This window comes from Trachurus trachurus, assembly GCF_905171665.1.
Source record: "Trachurus trachurus genome assembly, chromosome: 14".
NCBI classification, from domain to species: domain Eukaryota; kingdom Metazoa; phylum Chordata; class Actinopteri; order Carangiformes; family Carangidae; genus Trachurus; species Trachurus trachurus.
In genome coordinates this window covers 22,819,520-22,847,496 of record NC_139903.1, presented here as the reverse complement: position 1 = coordinate 22,847,496, position 27,977 = coordinate 22,819,520, and the positions used below count along the sequence as shown (strand labels likewise).

At 43.8% G+C, this 27,977-nt stretch overlaps 1 protein-coding gene across 15 annotated transcripts; it reads left to right on the top strand.

Annotated features, from left to right (window-relative positions):
- Nucleotides 1-232: 232 nt before the first annotated feature.
- On the top strand, nucleotides 233-27,977 carry LOC310997124 (uncharacterized protein). Of its 15 annotated transcripts, none has more exons than XM_083986753.1 (31): nucleotides 234-954; nucleotides 3,784-3,841; nucleotides 3,940-4,035; nucleotides 4,277-4,330; nucleotides 4,439-4,617; nucleotides 5,287-5,405; nucleotides 5,526-5,615; nucleotides 7,470-8,309; nucleotides 9,601-9,666; nucleotides 9,767-9,904; nucleotides 10,039-10,290; nucleotides 10,445-10,589; nucleotides 11,682-12,032; nucleotides 12,178-13,680; nucleotides 14,748-15,032; nucleotides 15,239-15,727; nucleotides 16,043-16,150; nucleotides 17,351-17,812; nucleotides 18,128-19,297; nucleotides 22,003-22,192; nucleotides 22,333-22,481; nucleotides 22,661-22,709; nucleotides 23,459-23,783; nucleotides 24,397-24,467; nucleotides 24,601-24,637; nucleotides 24,728-24,777; nucleotides 25,257-25,377; nucleotides 26,240-26,339; nucleotides 26,433-26,506; nucleotides 26,621-26,735; nucleotides 26,918-27,977. In XM_083986753.1, exons 1-31 carry the CDS (start codon nucleotides 851-853, stop codon nucleotides 27,003-27,005), a joined length of 7,878 nt encoding a protein of 2,625 aa, XP_083842879.1. In that variant the 5' UTR covers nucleotides 234-850; the 3' UTR covers nucleotides 27,006-27,977. The 15 variants fall into 15 exon arrangements, with proteins under 15 accessions (XP_083842871.1, XP_083842872.1, XP_083842879.1 ...); XM_083986749.1 differs by having other exon boundaries at nucleotides 17,858-19,297; XM_083986742.1 differs by having other exon boundaries at nucleotides 17,351-17,856; nucleotides 18,613-19,297.

The window sequence follows — 27,977 nt, the reverse complement described above, 5'->3', positions numbered from 1 at the left end:
CGAGACGCTCAAAGCTGACAGCCTGTAGGAAGAGACAGACAAGATAGAGTGTACAGTGAACTAGTCACCAGCTGATAAGACAGCTGCAGTGACACAGACAGCCAGGATCAAAGTCTACAGGTAGGACTGAACACTGTTACCTCAGTACCTCCACACACTGTGCTTCTACTGAACTTTGCATAGTGCTGCATCACCAGCGGGCACTTCTTTGCATATCCAGTCTCACGCTGTAGCCTATGTGTGTGTGTCACTGGCTGCTGTCACTGAAGGAAAGAGGGAGGGTGAACTCATTCTACAGGCAGCAGGACTATATTACAACAACCAGCACTGCCCCCCACCACCACCACCCCCTCCTCCTCCTCCTCCTCCTCCTCCAGGCTTGACTAAGCTGCTTGTGGATCGCAGCCAGAGAGAAAGAGAGAGAGAGAAGTTGTCAGTGCAGTTGTTTGGTTGAACTTCAGCTTCACATGAGGCGTTTTCTTGCCCGTGTGAGAAACAATGAACAGGGCGGAATCGGTTCCTCTTTGCTGATGGACTAATTGTCACTTCTGTTTACAGCTCTGTCTTTTCTCTGCATGGCGACATCTTTTATTTTTTTTATTTATGTCAATCTGAAGGTGATTCACCTCCTTACTGCAAATGTGCGCAAGTTTCAGCTTGTGTGAGGTTCATCATCATCATCAGCAGCAGCAGCAGCAGAGGAAGGAGAAAGAGAAGAAGAAGAAGAAGAGGACCATTTAAGGAGCAGAAGCAGCGCACAAAGTTGGATTATTGCTGCGCGCAGGAGTCTGTTTGACTTCATCTCTGTCTTCCCCCGGTGTGTGGAGCTGTGTTTCTCCCTGAGGCAGTCATGACCTCGGTGTGGAAGAGACTGCAGCGGGTCGGGAAGAAGGCTTCAAAGTTTCAGTTCGTCGCCTGCTACCAGGAACTGAGTCTGGAGTGCACCAAGAAATGGTGAGTGAGGAGACATGTTTGACTTCCGTCACTGTGCGAGTCGGTTTGAGACATCACCAACACCAGCACTCTGAGTGACACTGTACTGTATTAGCCTCTCTATATAATAAAACGTATGGACCTATATTGACAACCATGTGTTCCCGCTACACCGACAATGATGAGTGCGTCCCTCATGTGCGTAATCGATCCGATTCCCGTCCCCGCCTATCAAGTAGGCTCGTCAATCAGTGAATCGATCTAATTTGCACAGGGACTTGTCCACGTTAAGAATAACTGACATTTAAACTGACAAACTCACCAGTCTGTAGCCTACTGTAGTCCTACCATTTCCTACTTAGCCTGCTGTGAAAATACAGACACTCAGCTGGAGCCTGCTCTGTGATCCACAGTTTTTACAACATCATTTAGCTTAATAACCACAACACTGCACTCAGCACCCACGTGTTTTGCTGTTATTTCATTTTTAGAGGCGCAGTAAAATCCCTTCATCCTGCAGCTCACACTGGACAGGCTTTCCTCCACTTTTGCAATTTCCTGTTGCTCAGAACAACAGCTGGTAGCTGACCAGGAGATGCTCTGATTCAGCACTAAACAGGCAAAAATACATGTAAATGCTCAGTTGTAGGGTTGAGGGTTTCTTCTTTTGACCTGACTTATGATATCTTTCCCACAATAACAACATCGGGAATCTTTTAAATCCATGAAAATATTGCACACATTGCTCTGCAGATGCATGTAGGTGTCGCAAGTATCTTTAAACCTTTACTCACATGTCAATTTGGCCCTCATGGCATCTTCTTATCTGTCCAGATTACATTAAAACAAAGGGATAACTGTGTGGGAGACTTGTCAGCAGCTTGAGAAGAACTTTCAGTGACTGAAGCTGGTCAATAAAGGTTTCAGAATTTGATAAGCAGCAGAGCAGCATGCTGTCATAACACCGAGAAGGGAAGAGAAACAATGGTTAAGAAAGAGGGACAACTCCCATTTAACAGTGTGATGAAATCAGGGTTTATAAGCCTTCACCAGAGGGAGGTCCCAGAAAACCAGACTGAATCCAAAGTCTGATACCACCTATGAGGTTTTCTGCTCTTACTGATTGTCTACATGAAACCTAAGATCACATCAAACATCAGTGGAGGAAAATTAACTCTTTTGTCCACGTGTGAGGTTAAAAAAGGTCTCACAAGTTGCATGCTTGTTTGCGAGCATTGCAGTGGGTCGTTCTAATTTGCTGCTATGATTAGAGACCACAGGCTTTCTCAGAGACACATCAGACAAACAGATACATCACATACAAACCTCTGAGGTGCAGTTAGAACTCTGTATGCTGAAAGTGAAACTGTACTTTTGTATTTACTTCCCCCTCCTCTAAATTAGGCTCCAAAATGAGGCCTTCTGAGAGATGTCAATGTTTTTGGATAACGGAAATGAAGATGCACGGGAGGACAGAGATAAGAAGGCCCAGCAGTTTGTACATGACACAAAAATGATAAAACGCTGCTGTCAGAGAGAGTCGAGTGGCACAAACATAGTTAAATATTTAGTAATGGGACTATTTTTATGTAAAGTCAGGAGTACTCCATGTGACATAAACATGAGAGAGTTAGTTAGATCATTTTACTGCCGGTATCAGCGCGTCACCAGATATTTGATCCCGGACTTTTTCAGACTTGAACATTTCAGCGCAGCGGAGGCTGATGTTTATCACAAACCATTGTCTGCTGCACCATCAGCTACAGTAATTACATGTTACTAAACTGCATTACGCCACTAATGTTTGTCTGTGTATCACCAGCCACAGCCTTCCACCACCACAGCCCATTGTTACTGCACTCTCTAGATGTGTTTGTAACTGTTTTACATTGTACTTGTCTTTGATGTCTCCTATTTTTACTGTTCTTCTTTCTCCTTCCTCCTCCTCCTCCTCCTGTTCTCTCCCCTCTGTTACCCCCACTCTGCTGCTGTCAATCTATTTCTGATGCTACTCCTGACCCCCTAACACACATACCACACAAAACACATGTACACACATAGCCATCTTATACACCGATAGGCTAGGACTTCAATAAACTATCAATATCAATATTCAAAAGAACATCTGCAGGTGCTTAATGGTTTTAAAGATGATACAGTATATTAGGAGTAAACATGAGGATGCTGTGTTATTTTGTGCTGGTCTATTATTTGGGGTCCAAGTGTAAATTTGAATGTGTCAGTGTGTGTGTGTTTGATGGTTAAAGGGGGTTCCTTCTTCCTGTCAAGAGGCACGCCTCACATTCAGATCAACTCAGGTCACATGACTCTGCCGCTTCCTGTTTCACGTCCTGTGCTGCAAAGGACTGAGAAATACAATAGCCACATATTTATATGTTTAACAATGTTGACATACACACACACACCAACAGGTAGATCACACAGAAGGGGCTCCCCTGTATGTGTGTTCTATAGAAATACACACAGATAGATAAATGAATGTCAGTACAAGATTAAAAAAAGAAAAACTCTGTCAACGATGTGTACACACGCACACACACACGCATCAGTGCCTTATCTTTGACTGCAAGGCATTTTATCCAGCAGCATCATAAGACTTTCTGTTAGACCTTGTGTTTTATCATTTGGATAATGTTCACTTTGTTCAGAGACTTTATCTGATGAATTTATAGAGTTCCCAGTGTTAAAAAAGGATTTCAGAGCCTTTTTTAGTCATGTCTTTTATTCAGATGAACTGTGTGTAGTTGTGTAATAACTGTGAGTGCCATGTAGCGTCAGCAGGAAAGGTGAAGTGTGAGTGTTTTGATCTGTGTTTGTGTGTTTCTGTAGGCAACCAGACAAGCTGAGGGTGGTGTGGACCAGGAGGAACAGACGCATGTGTTCCAAGGTAAAACCACTAAAATGGCACAAAGTTACACAAGCACGCACATTCACACAGAGTGAGAGACTGTGAGAGAGTGTGTTAATGTCTTGTTTGTTGTGCAGCTCCACAGTTGGCAGCCTGGGATCAAGAATCCCTACAGGGGCATGGTGGTGTGGCCGGTCCCTGAGAACATCGACATCTCTGTTACTCTCTTCAAGGTACCAAAACCAAAACACACTGTTTACTATGAACACACACTACACAGACAGCTGGCAGACTCATAAATACAGGTCACGAGTAAGTGAGTAAGGCAAGATAGTAAAGCTTCATTTGTAGAGCACTTTAAAAAAAACAGTAAAGTAGAAAAATAATACGACAAATGGCAACACAGATGTATGAAAAAAATGTGTGGAAAGTGTTTTGAGATAATGTTTCATGTTGAATTTTTTTAATCTGTAGGAGGCCAATGCTGACGAGTTTGAGGACAAAGAGTGGACCTTTGTCCTTGAGGGTGTAAGTACTGTAAATCATCTTGCTTTAAGAATCAGAGACTATGCACAATCAGCAAGTGGGCATAACAGAATGCAGTTCAGTCTGTAAACGTTAGTGCTTGTTTTTCAGGAGAATAAGGGCCATCGTAAGGTTCTGGCCTCGGCCGACATCAACCTGAAGCGGTATGCCAGTCCCACGCCGACCCAGACGGACCTGACGCTGAAGCTGAAGCCGCTGTCGGTCAAAGTGGTGGAGGCCACGCTCAAGCTGTCGTTGCTGTGTGTCTTCGTTCGTGAAGGGAAAGCCACGTGAGTCGTAGCTTTTTATTATTTCTCTCACAGGTGTATGTTAAGATGCAATGTTTTTTGAAAGTCTGTGTATTAATCGATGACGGCTGCTCATGTTCATTCCCTAAAGATGATGCAACGCCGCTGTGATGTTGTCTGCTTGTTCCAGACACTACAGCTCTAGACACACACTTGAAAGTGGACATAAACTCCAGTGGTTCTTCTGTAAATTTTGTGTGTAGCTGAAGCTGAGAATAAGTCCGCTTTGGCGGCTTATAAATTAATCACACCCTGACTATTTGTGTTGTGAATAGTTTAAAGGGATAGTTCAACATTTTTGCAAACATCATAACGTTCAGTTATTATCTCATAGCGTGGTGAATGTGCAGGTCACAACTTGTCCACGAGAGCGTTTTGGAGTTGTTGAATTGTGTATTTGATGAGTGTGATGAGGGAAACCAAGAAATCCCATTAGCCTCCATAGCATAGCTCTGAGCACCTCGCAGCTCTGCTCCACCGTTCTAAAAATAGCTTGCACCGACAATTAAAGATAACGAACCTACACCTAAAACTAAAGGGATTATAGCAATGGGCCAATTTGCCAAAATGTTGAACTATCCCTTTAAATATGTTTGATATCCATCATGAGGAGTTTCCGTATGAAGAGTGTTTGTCCTTGCTCCTCCTCAGTGATGAAGACATGCAGAGTCTGGCCAGCCTGATGAGCGTCAAACCCACCGACATCGGCAACTTGGACGACTTCAACGAGAGCGATGAAGATGAGGACAAGAAGTCAGTCACCGCTACAGGTGAGCAGACTGCTCCTTCTCTCTCATCTTCTCCTTGAAATGCTTCATCTCATTTCTTCCTCCTCTTCCCTCTTTCCCTCCTCTTATTCCCGCCACTTTTCTCTTTCCTGGCTGCTGCAGTCGTCCCACACACTCTAATTCGCCCAAATCGCCCCGCTCCCCCTCCACCTGACAAGCGAAACTCCACTGGACCCACTTTTCCAGCCTCAGGTAGCTCCCTCTCCCTCTCGCTCTCACACTCACTCTGTCATCACCTCCTCCTCCCAGGGAAAAGAAGGTGTAAACAGGAGATCTCTCTCTCTCCCTCTGTTTGTTATTAGAGGTCTCAGTTTATATAACAGTATTTCACACATTCATGTCATTTGTTCTGCAGTCCTTTCCCACATGACTGGACAGCTTCTTATAACTAAGTTCTTTGCATACCACATACAGTATTTCTCATCTAGAAATTAAACGTGAATCATGTGACGATAGGCTAAAGACAACTTGTATTCAAATGTAGTGAAAATTTCCTGGAGCCATGAAAAGTTCCCCCTGTGATATAACTCAGAGTTATCATGTCCACAGATATGAGACTGTAAAGGGGAAATTAAGTGTAACAGCAGCTCAGATGACCATAACTCTGGATCTCACTGCTCCTCCCTGATGTTTATATTTAGATAGTAAATTAAATTACACGTTCCTTCCTGTTCAAATATAGTTGCTGCATTTATCATATGGCTTTATGACACCTTTGTTAACATAAGATGCACACTGAAATATTAAAGATGCAAGAAAAGAAGCAAAATACATTAAGGCCCAGCAGTGAAAGAAATGCAAATTAGGTACTTAAATAGAAACAGTAATACAGCAATGTAAAATTACTGTAACAAGGAAAAGTTATGCATTAAAAATGCTGAATAAGCATTACTACAGACTTGCCCCTTAAATACTGCAGTATATACTGTTGGTCTGTAAGTCCTTAAACACTGCAGTGCAGTCAGAAAATTACAAACTGTTTTAATTTTGAAGAAATATTCTGAAAGGATCCTCTGTATCTTGACACAAGAAAAAAATAAAGACAGGTGTGAATTTGAAATAAATTATTCCCATTAAATAGTTAAATATTCCTGCTTAGCGTTATTACACCATTTATAAGAAAATAATTATGTTTCAGATTAAAATGACTTGAAGTGTTTTTTCTTGTTGAAAAAGCTGCATAAGATACTCTGCCAATTACGGCGGGAATGAAGTAAATCAGTAACAACAATTTTGGGATAAATGTAGTGAAGTGGAAAGTAGATTTACTTCCATCTCCATATAGTAGAAGTATTATCATGTGCATGTAGTGTGTCCTTGCGAAAAAAAAAAAGAAAAATCATTGTGATGTTGGTGACTCACTCAGCCAGAAACAAAACAGCATGTTGGACTTGTTGGTTGAGCTCTGAGGTTACCAGTTTCAAATATGGCTGCATAGAGTTGAATGAGCTGGAGGCATGGATAATAGATGATAATAAAAAGGTTCATCATAGTTCATCACAGTTCCATATTTAGTTTGTGGTTTCTCTCAAACAAAGGAGTCATGTGATTAACAAAGGATCCTCATGACAACAGCAGTAATCCACTTTTCATTCTCAAGCCATGACCTTTTCACTCTGTGTTTTCCATTCTTTTGTCTGTCTGCAAAATATCCTGTCCATCCATCCATCCATCCATCCATCCATCCATCCATCCATCCATCCATCCATCCATCCATCCATCCATCCATCCATCCATCCATCCATCCATCCATCCAACCAACCAACCAACCAACCAACCAACCAACCAACCATCCATCCATCCATCCATCCATCCATCCATCCATCCATCCATCCATCCATCCATCCATCCATCCATCCATCCATCCAATCCATCCATCCATCCATCCATCCATCCATCCATCCATCCATCCATCCATCCATCCATCCATCCATCCAATCCATCCATCCATCCATCCATCCATCCATCCATCTAACCATCCATCTAACCATCCATCCATCCATCCATCCATCCATCCATCTAACCATCTATCCATCTATCCATCAGCCTCTGGACGTGATGGTGCTCCTCCCAGTCCTGCTGTTGTCTCTCGTCCTCCTCTTCCCATTGCTCCTCGTCCCTCACCCCGTCGTTCCCGTCACCCCTTCGCCGCTGCCTCGGTCCAATCAGAGACCCAACCTGCCCAATGCCCCGCCCCTCAGCCCTCACCCAGGTCTAAGCATAAAACACTGACCAACCCTGTTCCAGCTGAGCCTCCTGCTTTATCTGACCCACAACCTCCAAGCTCCCAGGTCCCAGCAGCTACGCCCTCAGTCCAGAGCGCACCCCCGGCCCTGCCTGTCCCTGATGTGTCTCCTGCAAGTCCTCCATCGCCCAAATCCTCCAAGACGCCCACAATCGTCCCTTCCTCCTCCCCCAATCCTCCATCTTTGTTATGCTCTGAACCTGTGTCTACTTTACCTTCAGCCCCAGTAGATTCTTCTTCAGTAGTTCCCTCAAATCCTCCTTTGACCTATGAAGGACCGACACATTTAAATACCCCCTCTAACCTGTCCCTTAAACCTACCAGTACATCTGTAACTACTGTCATGACTTTAACTCCCAAACATTCTTCCACTGCACCTCTATCAACCGAGACTGTCACAACATCATCTCTAGCTGCTCCTCACATGTCCTCTCTCACCACTCTGACCCATAAGCCCATTTCTGCTGCCTCTCAGCCTCCTCCCTCCAAATCCTCCTCACTCTCAAAGCCCACCCTGTCCTCAGAGCCCTTGTCCTTGCCCTTGCCCTCGTCCTTGCCCCCATCCTCTCACCCTCCATTCACCCGGACCCTCTCTCAACCTCCCTCTCTGCCCAGAATCTTCCAGTCAGACTCGACTAAAGGTATCACCAGGCTGGCTGGCAGACAGGCATGCTGCATGCTCTCCACTAACTGACTAATGTGTTATGATCTGGTTAGATCTGGCCTCCACATGAATTATCTCCATGTTACGCACTTAATACCATATGCACTAAATTACTTTGTTAAGAAGATCTATGACACTAATGTGTTAAACTTCCATTGTTTCACTGTTTCCCAGTTGAAGAGCACTTAGATTATTTTAGTTCTTGCTTATTTTAATTAAAACCAACTTTCCCGTTAATGAAGCCAGTGTATTCATAAGGCCAGGCGGTTGGGAAATTGTAAATGGTGCTTTCACACCTGTTTTTTTAGTCCGTTAAACTGGACCCTGGTATGTTTTCCTATTTGGTATGATTTATTTGAGCAGGTGTGAAAACAGGTATCACATTGTAATCGACCACAATCAGTGCAGACCAAAACAATCGCACTGAGAAGAGGTGGCTTCAGTCTGGTCCTAAACAAACTGGAGCAGTTCATATTTGTTGCGAAAGACAACTCAGCTGAATCCGACCCCAATGGCAAAACAACTCACAAGTTGGAGCCTGACGGTTCCTGCAGCCTTGGTCCTGTATCTACAGTACTTTCTTGCTCCCACAAGACAACCTAACAGCATGCAAACGTTCACAAATAGTTTGAAATCAGGCATTTTACTTCACTTTCACTTCACTTAAACTTTCACTTCACTTCAGCTGATGATCGCATCAGAGCAAAGGAACTTAGATTTAGATCACATCATCAGGGAGCTGAATCTTAACCAAAATTTAAATCTGTCCATCAATGACCTAAATATCTGAGTATCATGTGATCTTATACACTATCACATGTCGTTATATGATAAACTTGAAGAAAAAAAGTTTAGATCTATGTGTACAAACCTCGCTACATTGTAGTGGAACTATTTTATTCTTTAACATCTTTATTAGATACATAAAGCTCTGCTCATCGGTGATATTGAGACAGCTTCTGTCTATAAAGTGATAGCATAAAGTGATTAACAGTAACCAATTCTCTTTATCACTCAAATAATTACAAAGTTAACTGTGTGAACATGTGAAATAATTGAGCTCAGAGTATTGAGCTCAGTTTTATTATGGTTATAACATTTTGATTACTTGATTGATTATTTTGACACTAACACCAATAACTGAACTAGTAAATGCATGATATAAAATTAGCTTTGCTGTTCTTCTTTTACCTTTTACCTTTTCTCTGACTACACATCTTTTTTTTTCTTCATTCCTCCTCTGTCAATTGCTTCTCTTCTCTCCTCAGTTCCTGTGTCGTACCAACGGCGCCCCCCTGAGGTTCAAACTGTAGATGATCCTACTTCAATCACCGGTCTGTCTGTGCTTTGACTGTCCACACTAAACAACAGCTGCTGATTACCTGATCAAATATTTACTATGATCTGTATCTGCTCTTGTTCTTCCTCTTCTAGTTCGTTCCCACATTTTCAAACCTCAGATCGTCAAGTCTATCGCCCGTCCTTCTTCTCCCTCACCCTTTTCTGCTGATGCCCCTCCTCTGGTTTCAGTACCTCCTGTTTCCAAACCTCAGCCCTCTAGCTCTGAGTCAGGTAACCACCCTAGTGCGCTTTAGTTTCAATTCTCCCTCCCTTCCCATTTCGCTTCTTGTTCCCATTATCAGTCTTAAAACTATCCCTCTGCACTCTTCCTTTCCATCTCATCTCCTCATTGCTGCTTTCCTCAGGTGATCTGGGGGCGTGGCTGACATCTGAATCTGCTCTGATTGGAGGAGACATCAGTCCTGTCCCTCTGCTGAGCAGCCCTGATCTCGATGCTCTCTGCGACCCCGTAGTTCCAACACTCCCTGCCTCTCTTCCGCGCTCATCCCCCTCTCGTTCCTCCTCTTTCTCCACCTCTGTTTTATTCTCCTCTCCTCACCCTCATCTTGCTGTCTCTCCTTCAGCTCTTCCTGCTCAGATCAGCTCCTGCCAGTCAGGTACCGCAGCCAACTCATCTAGCATTTCACCTTTCAGTGCTTTCCGCATCTTGAGGGAATTTGCGAGGCTATTCCGCTTGTGAAAACGTGCCATGTGCAAAACACCTTTGTCAGTGTGATATTTGTTATGTGACGTCACTTTTTCTCTGTATAGGTTCACCATTCGCTGTCACACAACCAGACAAAGAAACATCTCCAAGCCCTGAGGTGTCCACCATCAAAACATCTAACCAGCCAAACAGACCAGACCAGGACTCCACCACCACCACAGACAGCAAGGCTGAGCCTGGACGGATCAGGTGAGGTCACTGGATGGTATCACATGAGTGTGTAAATATAGATTTGTTTGCTTTGGCTCCTTATAGATATATGACTGGTGTCAAGCTGTTGCATGTGGAGAAAATGTGCCAACAGACCACGGAGCTAAAGTGGGGTCTTAAAGATTGATCACAGACTGAATAGAGTTTGAGAGATGATAATGAAAAACTGAATACAGACCAAAAAAGAAAAGAAGTTTCATGTACTTGAATTCTTGCTCTTGTTCTTTTCAACTTGTCTTACGTAAGAGGAAACAGCTCATGATACTTAAAAAAACACACCTCTGTGTCTTCACCTGCTGCACTCCCTGCAATTGTGATTGCTTAAAGGAATAGTTCAATATTTCAGTGGCTTCAGATGGGAGGATTGAAATCCCTCTCGTATCGGTATGTTATACAAAGTAACAGCAGCTGGCTATGTTAGCTTAACATAAAGACTCGGAAAAAAAGGGGAAACAGCTGGCCTGCTTCTGTTGCAAGCTAAAAATTCACCTACCAGCAGCTGCAATTAAGATGCTTTATGCTTTATTTTAAAACACTGAACACAGGGGATGTTGTGTTTAACAGATCTTTTATTTGTATAGCTCCATATTTCTTCTATTTGACCACGTCTTGGAGTTGTAGAGTGCATCACAGACTGGGATCACATATAAAGGAACACTTTATAAAATAATAATAATAAGTATCAGCATCTTATCACATTTATTCTGGTCTAAATGAGCCCAGAACAACCCACTTTGGTACTGAGGCCACTCTGCTGTAGCCTGCCCACAGCTGTGGTTGAGTAACACCTAATCTGTGTTTGTGAAGTATTGTGCGACTTGTTGATCCACAGTTGCTCAAGGGCTCACACCTGCTCTGTGTTTGATCCCTGCCTCGATGCTAATACCTGCTAACAGTTGCAGAGTGTCTTGTGCTCCGCCTCGTGTTGCACTCACCTTCCAACACACGTCGCCGGAGTCATGACCAGGTCTCTTGTTTGCCGTGCGTCCTGCCTGCACGTTCTTCCCCCCCTCGTTCTGCACGCTTACCCTTGTGTCTCTCCAGCCTGACCGCCCATGTTTCTATCCCCAGTCCTCCCCACTCCCGCTCAGAGCTGATCATAGCCCCGCCCCCTCCATGGCCGTTCTCCTGCTTTGAGAGCTCCACCCCCCAGCAGCCCACCACCACCAATGTTGTGGCAGCTTTTATCACGCCTAAACAGCCAAATGTTCAGAGGGAAAGTGATTTGAAAAAGCCAGTCAGTGAGACGCAGAGTATTATCAGTGTCTCTGAGACTGAAAAGGCGCCGCTGGCAAAGCCTGAGCCTGAGCCTGACTTTGACAGCATCTTCTTTGAGTCATTTAACGAAACACAAGGATCAGGGGGCTTGTTTCTGGAAGAGGATGACTCTAAGCGGGATACTATCAAAAGGTGTCCTCGGGGGTGAGTATTTATATTCAGAGTTAAAACCAGAATCCAGAAAATAAGAATAAAAAATATGATGACAAAATGTGAATTGGTGGTGGTGATAATGTTTAAACACAGAGAGAGACTTGGGATTAAGGAATATTGTTTATCTGTTCTGCAGTCTTGAACAGAAAACCAATGAAAAGACCTGTGGAGAAAAGCTGCAGTTAGAGGGAGCAGCGGTGCAGAGAGAGAAGGAGGTGAAGGCAGAGCAGGAGAAGCAGAAGGACAAAGAGACCCTGAAAAAGCAAGAGGAGGAGAGGAGGAGGAAGGAAGAAGAGCAAAAAGCAGAGCTCCTGAAACAGGAGGAGAGGAGAAAACATGAGGAAGAGAAGAAGAGACTGTTAGAGGAGGAGAAGAGGAGGCTCTTGCAGGAGGAAGAGGAGGTCAAGAGGGAGAAGGAGAGGAGGAAACGAGAGGAGGAGAGACTCTTGAAGGAGAAGAGAGACAAACAGGAAAAGATGAGGGAGGAGGAGGAGAAGAGGAAGCAGCAGCAGGAGGAGGAGGGGAGGAAGATAAGAGAGCAAGAGAAGAAACTCCTAGAGGCGGAGAAGGAAAAAGTGAAACAGAGGGAGGAGGAGAGGAGACGTGAGAGAGAGAGTTTCATGAAGAAGATGAAGGAGGAGGAGGAGAAAAGGATGGAAGAGAGGAGAATGCTTCAGGAGCAAAAGAAGAAGAAGGAAGAGGAGAAAAAGAGGCTCCTGGAAGAGGAAGAGAGGAGGAAGATGGAGGAGAAACGCTTGAAGGAGGAAAGAGAGAGGGAGCAACAGAAAATGAAAGAGGAGGAAGAGAAAAGAAGGAAGGAGGAGGTGGAGAAAAAACACCGAGAGGAGGAGGGGAGAAAGAAAAAAGAGGAAGAAGAGAAGAAGATAAATAGGGAGGAAGAGGAGAAGAGAGTCAAAGAAGCAGAGGAGAGACGAAAGAGGGAGGATAAAGAGAAGGAAAGACTCTTAAAGGAGGAGAAAGAAAGAATGGAGAGAGAAAGGAAAGAAGAGGAAGAAAAGAAGAAAAGGGAGAATGAGAAGAGGCTTCAGGAGGAGGACGAGAGGAGGAAAGAGAAACTCTTAAAGGAGCAGAGAGAAAAAGAAAAGGTGAAAAAGGAGGAGGAGGAGAAGAGGAAAAGGGAAGAAGACGAAAAGAAGAGACAAGTGCAAGAAGAACAGAAGAGACAGGAGGCAGAGAGGAAGAAAAATGAGGAAGAAAAGAAGTGGAGGGAAGAGGAGGAGAAGAGAAAGAAAGAGGAGAAAGAAAGAGCAGAGAAGAGAGTGAAGGAGGAAGAAGACAGGAAAAAGAAAGAAGAGGAACAAAAACGGAAACAACAGGAGAAAGAAGAGATGGACAGAAGAAAGGAGAAAGAGGAGGAAGAAGAGCGGAGGAGGAGGGAGGTGCGAGCAGCTCCAGTCTGCAGCCTGGTCAACAGGTCAGACGAGGACAAGCAGAAGATGAGAAGTCTGGTTTCATCTTCATCCTCCTCATCTTCCTCTCACAGTCTCTCGCCTGCTGCTCCTCTCCTCCCTCTGCACAACAAAGCTGGTGTCACGTCAGTGCAGCTGCCCTCGCAAACTCTCGGCCAATCACAGTCGAGGCAGTCAACCCGTCAGTCAGTTAACTCCGACAAAGACCGGTGAGTTACAGCTCTGAGATGAGAAGCTAACTTCACTGTGTGTTGATCGTCATCTGTTTTCTTAATCAGCAAATAAAATCAATTCATCCGTGATATTACGTAAAAAAGCCAAATCACTTTAAATGTGCTTTCTACTGATTGAAACACTGCATCTGTTGTGATTCTGTGCTTGTGGAAGACATCAGTGATGATTTGCTTTTTTAGGTGTGGACAGATCGGTCACCAACGTATTGATATGACTGATGTCTTAAATTTGGGCTCATTAACACTTGTCTTTGTGCTGCACCAGTTGTTTCATTGCTGCCGTCGTGTGTGCATGCGTTAATTCATAACAATTCACATGATATACTTTTGTTATTCACTTTTAAAAGCTGTTTTGCACTTTATAATGCAGAGGTGGACAAAGTACATTGATACAGTACAGTACAGTACAGAGTAAAGTCAAATTGTTACTTGAGTTTAAGTACTTGATTTTAAACATAGTCAAGTATTTAAAAGTATCTTTTATGTTTTATGTGAATCTTATGACTCTGAAACAACTTAAGTGACTGATTGACTGAAAAAGGAAAGAAAAATAATAGAAAACCCAAAAAACCCAAAAGAGTCTTCTTTTTAAATATCAAACACTGACTTGAGATCAGGCTTTGGTCTCTGGTTTGATCTACTTGTATTTGAAGTGTCTAAATATTATACTCAAGTAATTATACTTCAGTCGTGTCCACCCCTGCATGCATGTGATTAATGTAGAATAGCCAAAAGAAAAGTCTGATTTATTTAGTAATGGAATATGGTTGACACACTTGCTATCTGCTTGTAATTATCATTACTGTTACAATGTTGGGATAGAATAGAATATTGATACTGGTATTGATATTCTGATCCTGGCCCTGTTATTATTAGGTATCATATTTTGTGATATCACAAAATATATACGTATTTCTTTTTCCTGTTCTTTCTGACTCTCTTATTGCTTGTGGACTCTTCTTCATGTTCTTCCACCTGTCCCCTCCCTTTCTTCACAATTTCCTCTCTCTGTCTGTCTCTCTGTCTCTCTCGCCTTACTCCAGTCCCCAGCCCTCTCTCATAAAGGAAGGTTCATTGTCAAACATTAGTGTCCCAGAAAAGAAAATATCTGCCACATGTACTCCTCCACCTGGCATCCGTTCAGGCCCCACAGTTCAGCCCCTTGCTCAGGATAAACCAATCACATTAGAGGTCTTGACCATGACGCCACCTCCAAAGAGAATGTGTGAGGCAGAGATTCCTCTGTGGAAAGTACTAGAGGAGAGAAGTGGGAACGATACACCTGAACAAATCTCTGCCGAGGAGGGTGCAAAACCTTTGTGCAGAGGGTAAGAACAGACGAGGGGATGTCTGTCTGTCTGTCTATCTGTCTGCTTTCTCTGCTTTATCCCCCTGTCTGTCTGTCTGTCTGTCTGCCTGCCTGTCTGTCTGTCTGTCAGTCTGTGACGGCATCGCTTATAGTCTGGCGTCTTGTTATTTCAGTAATGTACATTTGTAATGGCTGTATCGCTCATGTCTTTTTCTGCTCTTCTAGCTCACACACAGAGGATGCTGCTGAGGTGGACACCCCTGTCAGACAGGAGGTCCAGCCAGTCAAAGCCAAGGACTCAGAGACACCTCACATAGTGGCACCACCTCCTGCTCAACCTGCTGCATCAGCAGTTAAAGAGGAACCCAAAGAGCCCAAGGCACCCAGCGTAGAACCAGCATCCTCACTCAGTGTTTCCCCAGAACCAGTCGGAGAGCGTACTGCTTTGGCACTGGAGCCGCTGTTGCCCTCAAAACCAGAACAGGGACAGCGGGAGGAACCAGTTCTCCAGCCGCCAGGAAGACCACAACAGGAGGAAACAGATGAGGAGAAACCAGTAAACGGGAGCTGCGGCATCGACGAGGAGCCGGTGTGCGAGGCAGAAAAGCAGCTGTGGGCAGCTGTGGAGGAGACCACAGCGGAGACAGCAGCAGAAAGAGGGATGGAAAGTAGTGAGAGCACTGAAGAGAAGGAGGAAGAGGGTGTGATAGGGGGGTGAGTCAGAAATAGTTCCTCGCAGCCTTTGCAGCATGGCGTGACAAGTCTGTTCTTCTCTCACAAACCACCACAGACACACTCACTCACACACCTGCACATACACATGAACAAACTAACGTTTATTTTTGGTGCTGCAGCCTAACCAGTGCTTCCTCAGCAGCTGCCATTAACCTGCTCCCATGCTCTTCTCTCCAGCTCAGCCTCTGTCTACGCTGTTAGACTCAACGTTTAAATGGAAGTGATTTCACAAGAGTAAAAACTAAGTGCGTGTGTATGTGTGTGTGTGTGTGTTTGTGTACGTGTGTGAGACAGTGCTCACAAATGTGCAGACACAGAGGCAGTGTGTGTTGCACAGCAGCAGACGGAGGCCGAGGCACCTGCTGGCTTCATGTCAGCAGTAGTTGGGGTGTTGTACAGAGGGTGAGTCTCTCTGCCTGCCTTTGTTGTCGTATTGTGCATCAAGATGTGACAGTGCAAAAAAGTTTTTGTCGTGTGTTAAAGACTGACAGATACCCTCAGGGCACTGTTGAAGGAATTTGGTGTTTATTAAAGGAGCTATCTGTTAGCTAGCGGCCTACCAGTCTAGAAGAAATGCTGCAAGTTTAGCATCGAAACAACACCTACGTTGGGTTAGTGTTAACTTATACAAAAGTTAGCATGCTAACCAGCTAGTGCCGACCCATCTCCTTACTTCATGTTAGAAACTCACTCAGTTTGTCTACATACACAGTTAAAGGGACAGTTCAACATTTTGGTATATTCACCTATTGCCATAATCCGGAGTACGGTAGGTTCATTACCTTTAATTATCGGTGCATGTTGTTTTGAGATCTGCGGCGCAGAGACGTGAGCTGCTCAGCAAACACATTGGAGGTGAATGGTGCAGGTCCCTTGTCCCTCCTCAAACTCATCAGATAGACAATGCAACAATCCCAAAACGCTGTGACCTGCACATTCACAACACTATGAAATAATAATGTAACATTATGAGACACAGTTGTTTCGAGGCAAATGTGTAACCGGAACTACATTCCAGACACGGCTGGAGTGGCCATTTTGTTGAGTTGATGCAGGTGTAATTATGTAAACCCCCAACAGCATACACTGGGTTAATGTTAGTGAGAAATTCAATTTAGTAAGATTACAGTAAGACTATTAGTAGCCCTCTTGTCAACCATCCACCAGTGCTTTGAGTAGTACATCAGTCTTTTGGTGTCAGTTTGTTGTTTGGGTTATTTTGTTGTAATCCAGTCTGTGAACTAACATCATGGTGTCAAGTTCACTGTGTCATAGAGACTTTGTCTTGTCTTCAGCTAGCAAGCTTGAGGTTCTCTAACTTTCTCTGAGTTCACATGCATAGCAGAGAACTGATTACCTGTTTTGTGCGTTACGCTGGAGTGGCTCTCAGTGTAACAAACAATAAATATATCTGCAGTTTGCTTTGGCACGGCACTTTGGACGAGCACCCAAACAAAGTCTTAGAAAGAACTACTTACTGTAATCAAGCATGCTGTATGGCTTTTTGTCACACCATCCAGAGCCTGATGTGGTCATTGTGCAGGTCATTTTAGAGTGAGCTTGTTCTGAGAGTTTTTCTCTCCCTCATGTCTGTCCTCGTAGCTTTGACACGATGGCCTCCATCCTGCACACATCTGGATCTGCTAGTGCAGATCCTACACAACCCTCTGCAGAAGAGCAGCTGTGCATACATGAAGTAGATGCAGAGACGCTGTACTCCTCTGAACCAGATGACGAGTCACTGATTGACGTTGGTGTGGACATCTCGCCTCCCGTGGCCTTCTGTGATGCAAAAGATAATCAGACTATTAGTGAATCAGCTCAGAAACTAGAGTCCGTACCTTCAGTGGAGACACGTGGACCCAGTCTGGTGGCGAGTCTGCGACGGGCAGCCAACGAGCAGGAGAAAGAGAGAGAGCAGGAGAGAGAGAGGAGGGAGAAAGAAAGGATCATGAGGGAGGAGAGGGAAGAGGCAGAAAGGAAGGAGAAGGAGAGGATGGAAAAAGAGGAAAGAGAGAGGTTGGCAAAGGAGAAAGAGGAGATGGAGAGGAAGGAGAGAGAGAGGTTGGAAAAGGAGAAAGAGGAGATGGAGAGGAAGGAGAGAGAGAGTATAGAAAAGGAGAAAAAGGAGATGGAGAGGAAGGAGAGAGAGAGATTGGCAAAGGAGAAAGAGGAGATGGAGAGGAAGGAGAGAGAGAGTATAGAAAAGGAGAAAAAGGAGATGGAGAGGAAGGAGAGAGAGAGATTGGCAAAGGAGAAAGAGGAGATGGAGAGGAAGGAGAGAGAGATATTGGAAAAGGAGAAAAGGGAGATGGAGAGGAAGGAGAGAGAGAGGATGGAAAAGGAGAAAAAGGAGATGGAGAGGAAGGAGAGAGAGAGGATGGAAAAGGAGAAAAAGGAGATGGAGAGGAAGGAGAGGAAGGAGAGAGAGAGGATGGAAAAGGAGAAAAAGGAGATGGAGAGGAAGGAGAGAGAGAGGATGGAAAAGGAGAAAAAGGAGATGGAGAGGAAGGAGAGAGAGAGGATGGAAAAGGAGATGGAGAGGAAGGAAAGAGAGAGATTGGCAAAGGAGAAAGAGGAGATGGAGAGGAAGGAGAGAGAGAGGATGGCAAAGGAGAAAGAGGAGATGGAGAGGAAGGAGAGAGAGAGGTTGGCAAAGGAGAAAGAGGAGATGGAGAGGAAGGAGAGAGAGAGGATGGCAAAGGAGAAAGAGGAGATGGAGAGGAAGGAGAGAGAGAGATTGGCAAAGGAGAAAGAGGAGATGGAGAGGAAGAAGAGAGAGAGGATGGCAAAGGAGAAAGAGGAGATGGAGAGGAAGGAGAGAGAGAGGTTGGCAAAGGAGAAAGAGGACATGGAGAGGAAAGAGAGAGAGAGGGAAAAGGAGGAGGAGAGGAAAAGGTTGGAGAAAGAGAGGGAAGAGCTGGAGAACAAGCAAAGGGAGGAGAGGGAAAGGGAAAAGAGAGAGTGGGAGCAGCAGAGGGCAGAAAGGGCAAAAAGGAAGATTGAAAGGGAAAAGAACAAAAAGGGAGAGATGGAAAGGATGATGGAAAAGAGTGATGATAGTAAAGGACAAGACTTTTTTTTTGACTCTGTGTCAGTGCAAAACAACCAGACAGTTGTGAACATCCAGTCGACTGAGTGTCCGCCACTCAGGGAGGCAGACCTGGATGATATTGCATTTGATGAGTGGCCACAAGGCAACGAAGAGTCAGACAACAAATCTGATCTCAAATCAGTGAAAACGATCAACCATAACGCTGAAATCAAACTCGTTCCCACCACACAAGTTGATTCAGTCTCTGCAGCCAGAGCAACAAGTGAACCTGATTCTAGATCAGATAAAACTAAGGACTACGACACTACCGCTAAGAAAGCCCGGGATAATTCTGCTCTGAGATCAGTTAAAAAAGGCAAAGCCAACCTCACATCCAGTGCCATCCCAGTGTGGCTGAGAGAGGAGGAGGAGGAGGAGGAGGTGGAGTATGAGAGAGGACATGAGGATCTTGGCTCCATCTGGCTGGCTGAGCTGTACATGGAGGGGGAAGCAGGGTGAGTAAAGGGGGAGGCTGAGAGAGATACATGGCAGCGGGGGGAGAGTGGTGAGTAACCGCGGAGGAGCTGTCTATACAAGAGAGATTTGCTTGTTGCCTCTTGTCGATTATGGGACTGTGCCTGTGGCTTTTTCTGAGTTTGCTTCCAGTAACCAGCACTTTTAATTCGTTATTTTTTAACACGTAATGTCTGCAGGGAAATATACATTTTACATTAGTGTTCCCTCATTTATTCAGGGTTTGGCCTTTTCCTGCAGCTCTTTCACAGGAAAGAGTTATGTGTTGTCATGTGAGTCATGTATTTCTCCCCCAAGCAACATCATTACCATGTTGTTTGTGAATGAAACTGGAATTCCCACATTAGTAAGGTACTTCAAAGCTCTTACCGTCCAATTTGCTGTAATTTGTTTCAAGTACCGACCTCCTTCTTCCCACAATCACAACTTACTGAGAATAACATTACATTACCTCTATCTATTACCACTATCCTTTGTAAAGAATTCACATGCAAATCAAAGCAAAAGACAGTCGTTAAAACAACACACATTGTCTGTCTTATCTTTAGTGTAAGAGTGATCTAGTTACGTTTGTATATCCATGTGAAAAATACAACCATAAACTGTTTATAGTCAATTTATTATGATGGCTGGTTTGTCCAAATAAGGTCAAGTCGTAATACAGAGGAAACCACTGAATCAATGACATCATATTCTCCTGTTTACATTCCCCAAGATATTACGAGATTAGAGTTTGAAAACTCATGAGTTACAATGTTGGGATCTCTTTCTCATGGACACAACTTATACATTAAGCCCTTCACATTAAATATGTAATTAATTGTACTAAGAGAAAAAGTATCTCCTATGTGTCTCTGTCCATGATTGTGAGTAGATGCCTGGCGTCAAACAATATCACAAAGTTTGGTTTCCTGTATGTGTGCAGCTTAGTAGCATGTCAGGTAGCATGGACTGGTCATTGGATACTACAGTTCAGTGGAAGCCGGAGCATGTTTGGTTAAGCCCTATCTATCTAACTTTAAATATTTGAAGTAATCTCACATAGCCAGACTTCTCATCTCATCCAAGCAATGGGTGTGTGAATGCCTTTGGGGAAAGCAGAATTTAGTTCTTCCCAAACGTTGTTGCTTGAAATTCTTTGTACCCTTGTGAGTTTGCAGGATAGATCTCTGGCTGCGTGAGACGGTTGGTGGCATGTTGCCTGAGGAGAATGACGGAGCATGACGGACACTGGTGGTCAGTTTAGTCTCAGCTCTGAAATCTCCTTTTCTGTCTTCAGCCCAGACCGCCCATCCCCTGCTGTTACCCTGAAGCCCTCCTCACTCCCCTTCAGTGAACAAAGCCTTAACCAGAGCTCTGCTGCCAGTCAGCCAAATAAACCAGAACCCCCTCACTCCCTAACCAGTCAGGCTGGTGCTCCTCCTCAACCTAACCCTGCTTCAGTGTCTAAGCAGGAGGAAAGAATCAGTGTGACGGCTGGAGCCAAACCTGCTCCACGACACAGTCAGCCACAAAATCAGCCAATGAAAGGACAGAGAGATGATGACTCAAAAACTGTTCACGGCCTTAAGGAGGCAGAACTTGTTCAGTCGTCGGTGGTGCCATGGCCCCTTCCTCCAAGCACTAACATTACTAGCGTACACTCTGACTTAAAACACACCGAGATATACACTGACACACACATCGACAAGATACACAATGAGACAAAAAAAGAGACAGCCACAGATCCGTGCAGGAGTCTCGAAACGGGGGACGATAAAGACGTAAAACCCTCCAAGAGCCCCGGCTTAAACAGGAGCCTGCACCCAACAAAGAGTGACATTACACCGACGGAAAACCTCCTCACACAGACACACACCCCTGATCACCAAAGTCTCAACAAAGACCAGCAGCTCCAACAGGAGGAGAAGCAGTTACTGGCTAAACTCCAGCTGATGACAGGTGAAACATCACCTGCCTCCAGCTCTCACACTATGAAACGCTTGATCCCGGCACCTGGGGACATTGACTGTGACTTCACAGAGCCCGAAAGCCAATCAGAAATGCAGGAAATACCTCTGACTGAGACAGAGGAGCCACTGGGAGAGGAGGAGGATGTGTAAGTCAGCATGAGGCGACAACCTGTGCTGCTCTATAAAATGACACTAAGCCTTGAACGTGTTTGAGTGTGATATGCGGAGACTTGGAAGGGAATTACACCAGTTTTACTATTTATTCATCTTGTGGAGCTCGACTCAGCATTTAAAAAGCGGATGTGTCATGTTAAGTCTGAGACAGTAGCATTAGCCTGGTTTGCAAAGTTGACGTGTGGAGTTTAAAGTGTTGAATTTCTGTCACGTTGGTTGGTTTTTCAACTGAATATCCAAAGAAAAAGATCTAAGTGTTTGGTGTATCCTCTCGGTTCCGTGATGCTGAAACATTTTTCCAACAGCATAGACCTGCTGCTTCAAATCTAACTACCTATTCTTTTTTAATGCTGTGTGTTCACATCATGTCTTCTAACACCCAGTCAGCGCTGAGGGTTTTTTGAAGCTTGCATGTCTCTTGCTTGAATCTACAACTGACAGATGGCTACGCTGACACCAGGCTGCTTGGATGAGCTCCTTATGTCCTGTGGACAAAGTCTGGTTTTCTACTCATCACCTGTCTTGTGTATTTTTTTATTTTTTTATGTATCATCTCTTAGGCTAAAACACCCACCAGCTGACCTCCCTGACGGCGTGGAGAAGAAACACACAGACACACACATCACTCCTCCCCACCAAGCCACAACTTGGCTTCCTACATTACCAGAGGAAGAAACCAGTGAGATTAAAACCCCTGACCCGGTTCCAAAAGTCAGAGAGGAGGCTGATGGGAAGGATGAAACAACTGAGGTAAATATCATCAGAACGCTCATGTCTAAGTCTGGTATGCTGCAATAAGGTCACACACTCTTCACCCCTCTCTTCCTCTTCCTCCTCCTCCTCCTCCTCCTCCTCCTCCTCCTCCTCCTCCTCCTCCTCCTCCTCTACAGGGCCTGGTGACCTCCAGCCAGTCACTGCTCCAGTGGTGTCAGCAGATCACCAGCGGGTACCAGGGGGTGAAGGTCACAAACTTCAGCACATCCTGGAGAAACGGCCTGGCTTTCTGCGCCATCCTACACCACTTCCATCCAGACAAAATGTACAAAATTACCCATTTGTCTTCTAGATTATGTACAATGTATTTTCAGTGCATTTACTTTTTAAACATTATTCCATGTTGTTGTTGAGGATGGTTCAGAGTATCAGCTCAGAGTCTGAACTTCTCATTTAAATGCTGTCAAGTTCTTAATATATTCTCCACTGCTTTTGTCCCATCAGAGATTTTAAACAGTTAGACGCTCATGACATCAAGCTCAACAACAAAAAGGTAAGAGACTCAGATTCATTTACTGAATACTGGGCATTATATTGAATATGAATGTATTACTTTTAACCTAAATTGCATTTTAGGTCTAGATTTCAAAGGTCAGAAAACAGAGAAATTGTTAGGTCTTTAGTTATGATTAATTCAATGTGTTTTTGGTCTTTCCTTATAATCTTGCTTGACTGAAGCTGTGAATAAATTCCTCCATGTAATGTTTGCATTGTATTATTACTGGATTGACTGTATTGCTGGGATAATGGTGGGCTGGGTGTCAGTCAACAATAGAGTTAGGGTTACCACTTTAAGGTCTCAAAAAGTACAAACAAATAATCAATAATGACAATTCTCTTGATATGCAGGATTCTTTATATCATAATTTTGTGTTAATACAGCACTGATGGAAACAACAAAAAGTTTCCTTGATAGACACTTTTTCTTGCTCTCCTCCTCCTCTCTACATGAAGAAGGAGAGCATGCTTATTCCAGCCCTGAGTAGCAGCCTGCAGTTTTCCTGCCACATGGCATAAGCCCTACAAACTCCAGAGCAACTTTTATGTGTCCTGAGAGGGAAAAGAGAGGGTAAAAACAATCTGCAAAGTGTTGGCTGCATTGCTTTCTGCTGCTCAGAGAGCTTTTTGTTCTGAGCAGTTTTTGTCATTAAAACAGTTTATCTGACTGAAACCACTCCAGTAAGGTCGACACATCTCTCTCCTCTATACTGACCATGTGCTTCTTTTTTTTAACTACATCAGGCGTTTGACGGTTTCGAGGTGCTGGGCATCTCTCGGCTGTTGGAGCCGTCCGACATGGTTCTCCTGTCCGTCCCCGACAGGCTCATCGTCATGACCTACCTCAGCCAGATCCGCTCGCACTTCACCAACCAGGAGCTGAGGGTGCTGCAGATAGAGCACAACAGCAGTCAGTCCAGCTACGGCCTGGCCCTCTCCGGTCCTGCTCCCACTAAGGTGGATGCTGCCGCTTTCTGCATGGCCAGACTGAATGAAGGCGTGAGTCTGGAGGAAGGAGGAAGCAGCACGCTGGTTGTCCCACCACCGAGGACCAAACGAGTCCTCAAAGGTATCAACCTGTCATCGTTCATCCCAGCTATATTCAAGACTGATTGTATCCCCTCACCCAGTGCTTTAAACCATATTCTAAGAATTTAAACTGTGCACATAAAGCTGGATTGCGTGGAAATGTAATAAAAAAGAGAAGACAAACATAATAAAAAGCAGCAAAACACAATAAAGTCAGAACAGCAGTGCAGAGGAGAGGAAAGGGAAAACCTTAGCGTGTCTCCAGGGGACGTAGGAATGTGAAGTAGCAGAGTCTGAGCGCAGGAGACAAGGAAGAAAGACAAACAGATCATTAAATCAAGTTAACAACACCACAGTTAAGATTCTAGTGGGTTTCCCAAGGTTTCCAAAGATAACAAAAATGTCATGCTGAATTGAATGGAAATGTGTGATGATGATGCCCACTGATGGAGTGATGCAGTCATGAATGTGATATTTTGATTTTAAATATCCCTCCTTCTATCTGAGTTGATAATTGTTTTAACTTTGATTGTTGCTGAGTTAGCCTTTAAAGTTAAATTGAATGAAAAAACAACAGGAGATGTTAAAGGTGACTATGGAAACGGGATTCAAGAGGTTAGATCTTACTGATTGTTGTTCCAATTTCCTTTTAGTTGATGAGTCAATAACCCCAGTCGCACCACCAAGGTCAATTTTCAAGGCAGACAAATCAGGACTATCTAAGGTAACGCTTTCTTTTCACCTGAAATGACTTATTTAATCTGTAGTATTGTTTTCTGAAGCAGACTGAAAAGCTTGAAATTATAGCAAAAACTCCAAAATACACTTTGTTTAAATGTCAGTTTTGTGATCCTCAGGATGAAGACACAGTGACAGAAAACACTAATAAAACAGGTGGGTACATGACACGTCAACCTAACTTTTTTTTTTTTTTAATGCACTGTACCTCTCTCTTCTTTGACACTATTGTTGTTGTTTGTGCAGAGGTGCAGACGACAGCTGAGACAGAGCCCAAACCAGAAGCAGAGACCATGGTCAGTAATGTGTTTCTCACCTCACGTTCCTTTTCTGCTTCTTTTCTTTGCCTTCCAGATCAAATCAAATCTGTATTATCAGCATGAGCGATTGCTGCAAGAAGACCCCACCCATTTATGTTGAATTAATTAAAAACAAAGCATTTCTGGGAGTTTTTCCTCTGTCGATGCTAGGGTCTAAGGGCAGAGGATGTTGTTATGATGCCATGTAAAGCCCTTTGAGACAAACTGTAAAAATGGGCTATACAAATAAAATTGCCTTGCCTTGCCTTGCCTTTTCATCAGGATACACATTTTTCCATCCTTCTGACCTCTCTCTAATCCTGTGACCTTCTTCTTCTGCCTGTTTTCTTCCTTCCTCCCCCATCCCTGCTTTCCAACTCCCTTTGTCCTTTGATTTCCTTTCTCCCGTTTTTCCCGTGGCTGTCCGGCATTGTGTATGTTCATGTGTGTGTGTATGTGATGGGGCTTGTGGTCAGTGTCTGCAGGACACCAGTCAGTATGTGCTGAGTGAGCTGGCGGCGTTGGAGACGGAGCAGAAGCACATTGACAGCAGAGCCGCCGTGGTGGAGCGACGACTGCGGAGCCTCATGGAAACAGGTGAGTCCTACACATTTAAACTTGATATAATAGAGTATTTAAAGGGATAGTTCAACATTTTGGCAAATTGGCCCATTGCCATAATCCCTATAGTAGGTTTGTTACCTTTAATGGTCGATGCAAGCTGTTTTTAGAACAGCAGAGCAGAGCCGCGAGCTGCTCAGAGATACGCAATGGAGGGTATTGGGATTTCTTGGTTTCCCTCATCAAACTCATGAAATATACAATCTAACAACTCCAAAACGCTCTCGTGGACAAGTTGTGACCTGCATATTCACCTTGCTATGAGATAATAATGTAACATTACGAGACAGAGTTGTTTTCAAGGTAAATTCATGCAAAACCACTGATGCATGTTCCCATCGGGGGCAGTTTTTTGGCAAGCAGTCTCTGCATTTGCCTCGAAAACAACTCTGTCTGGTAACGTTCCGTTATTATTTCATGTCGTGGTGAATGTTGAGTGTTTTGGAGTTGCTGGATTGTGTATTTAATGAGTTTGATGAGGGAAACCAAGAAATCCCATGAGCCTCAGTAATATAGCTCTGAGCAGCTTGCGGCTTGGCTCTGCTGTTCTACAAATAGCTTGCACCGACAACGAATCTACTCCTAAAACTATAGGGATTATGTAAATGAGCCAATTTGCCAAAAAACTATCCCTTTAATTATTTGGTTTTATTTAAAATTCAAAGTCAATGACACATTCAGTCAACAGTTTGTGAGGACTGAGGAACTGAGAAAATCCCTCACTGATGTTTTGCACATTCATTTAGTTTTAGAAAGTAATTTAGTAATAAGTAATCATTTTCATTTTACAGATCATACAGTTGTTTACAAACGGTCCTTTTCTTTCCTGCATGTACAGGAAGTGACCGTGATGAGGAGGAGAGACTGATCCAGGAATGGTTCACTCTGGTCAACAAGAAGAATGCTCTGATACGTAGACAGGACCACCTGGAGCTACTGTAAGACCTCTCACACAAATAGTACACACATCATGTACTTACAGGCACGACACACCGTCTTTTAATTCACCTGATTCTTGACTGTTTCTCCAGGCAAGAGGAGCAGGATCTGGAGAGGAGGTTTGAGCTTCTGACCAGAGAACTACGGGTCATGATGGCCATAGAAGGTTCGAAACAAGTATTCAGATCATTTTTTAAAGTAAAAAAGATATATATTTTTAATCTTCAAAAGCACATCATTACATTCATTGTTATGTAAAGCACCGTGGTTTGTCCTGCAGACTGGCAGAAGTCGTCCACCCAGCAGCAGAGGGAGCAGCTTCTTCTCACAGAGCTGGTGTCTTTGGTCAACCAGCGGGACGAGATCATCAGAGACATTGACGCCAAGGAGAGAGGGTGAGTGTGTCACAGGAGGAAGGGAGATAATTCCTACAATAAAAGAGAACCTGCTTTATTTGTATGTGTCTTTCACATGATTTAATTGTTTAAAATGGTCTGTTTAATGATTGTAAACGTATTCCTATTTGCAAAAGTCAATGTCATATCACAGTATATTCCATATGTGTTTGTGTGTGCAGGGCACTAGAGGAGGACGAGCGACTGGAGCGTGGACTAGAGATGAGGAGGAGAAAATTCAGCAACAAAGAAAAATGCGTCCTCCAGTGAGAAGAAAGGAGAGAAGCACAAACAGCCTTTTACTACCAAGCCCATGAAGTCATAGAAGATTATATGTCCGTAGCCTGCTCATAATCTGTGCATGCAGGATGAAAATAAATCTTTCAAAACCTTTAGGGCTCTGTATTTCCTTTATGTAAGTGCCTTTGTTTTTCCAGAGAACTGCTAGATTCAGGCTGCAAACTGTCTACTTTGACAATGTTTGTTCATGTTAAAGTTTAATTATTTTAAGTGTGTCTTAACATTAGTATTATTTTAATTCAGTTCAGCATTTTTTATTTATTTAGATGATGAGTCAGAATGTTGTACTTTTATTGCACATGGTGTTTTGTGTTTTTGTGCGTGAGTTTCTGTTCATTCAGTATTTGAGCACTGGGTTTTCTTTTGTTTTTGTTCCGTTTGTTAGCTTGTTTTTCAAAATTATAGCAGAGATGTTTGCTTAGGATGTTCACACAAAAAATCTGCTATTTCTAGTAACATTTGTTTCCGTTTCACACATTTCCACCCTGAAGAATATCTGTCATCATGCCGAAACATTCAGATATTAAAATCACATGTGACTAGTCATGAGCTGGACTCAAACCCACAGTGTTGTTTGTACAGGGTACATGTTTTCAACTGCAGGATGACCCCAATGCCACATTTTGATAAAGCCTGAAAGCATTTTCACTATTGCAATATTATACTGTTTTCTTAAATGTTGAGAGTGTTTTATTAAGGAAGCGTGTGGTTTATAGCTTTAAGTATTTATTTTAAGTGCCTTAAATCCGGTGTGATGCTTACTTTAGGCACAGAAATGAACATGTTTCCTAATTTCTGTGTCGTTTGACTACTGTATGCATGCTGTTTGAGGTGTGCTGATAAAGTGGTACTTCACATCGCCACGGTATCCCTGTCACACTGTATACCTGATGTTGCTGTCTGTATTTATGTTAATGAATGATGTGGATAATTATAATAAAT

Excerpts from the sequence above, each read along its gene's own strand:
- LOC310997124 (XM_083986741.1), top strand. The coding sequence starts at position 851 with ATGACCTCGGTGTGGAAGAGACTGCAGCGGGTCGGGAAGAAGGCTTCA. Across the intron at positions 19,298-22,002 it reads TACATGGAGGGGGAAGCAGG|GCTAAAACACCCACCAGCTG; the intron begins GTGAGTAAAGGG and ends ATCATCTCTTAG. Across the intron at positions 25,378-26,239 it reads GCGGAGCCTCATGGAAACAG|GAAGTGACCGTGATGAGGAG; the intron begins GTGAGTCCTACA and ends CTGCATGTACAG.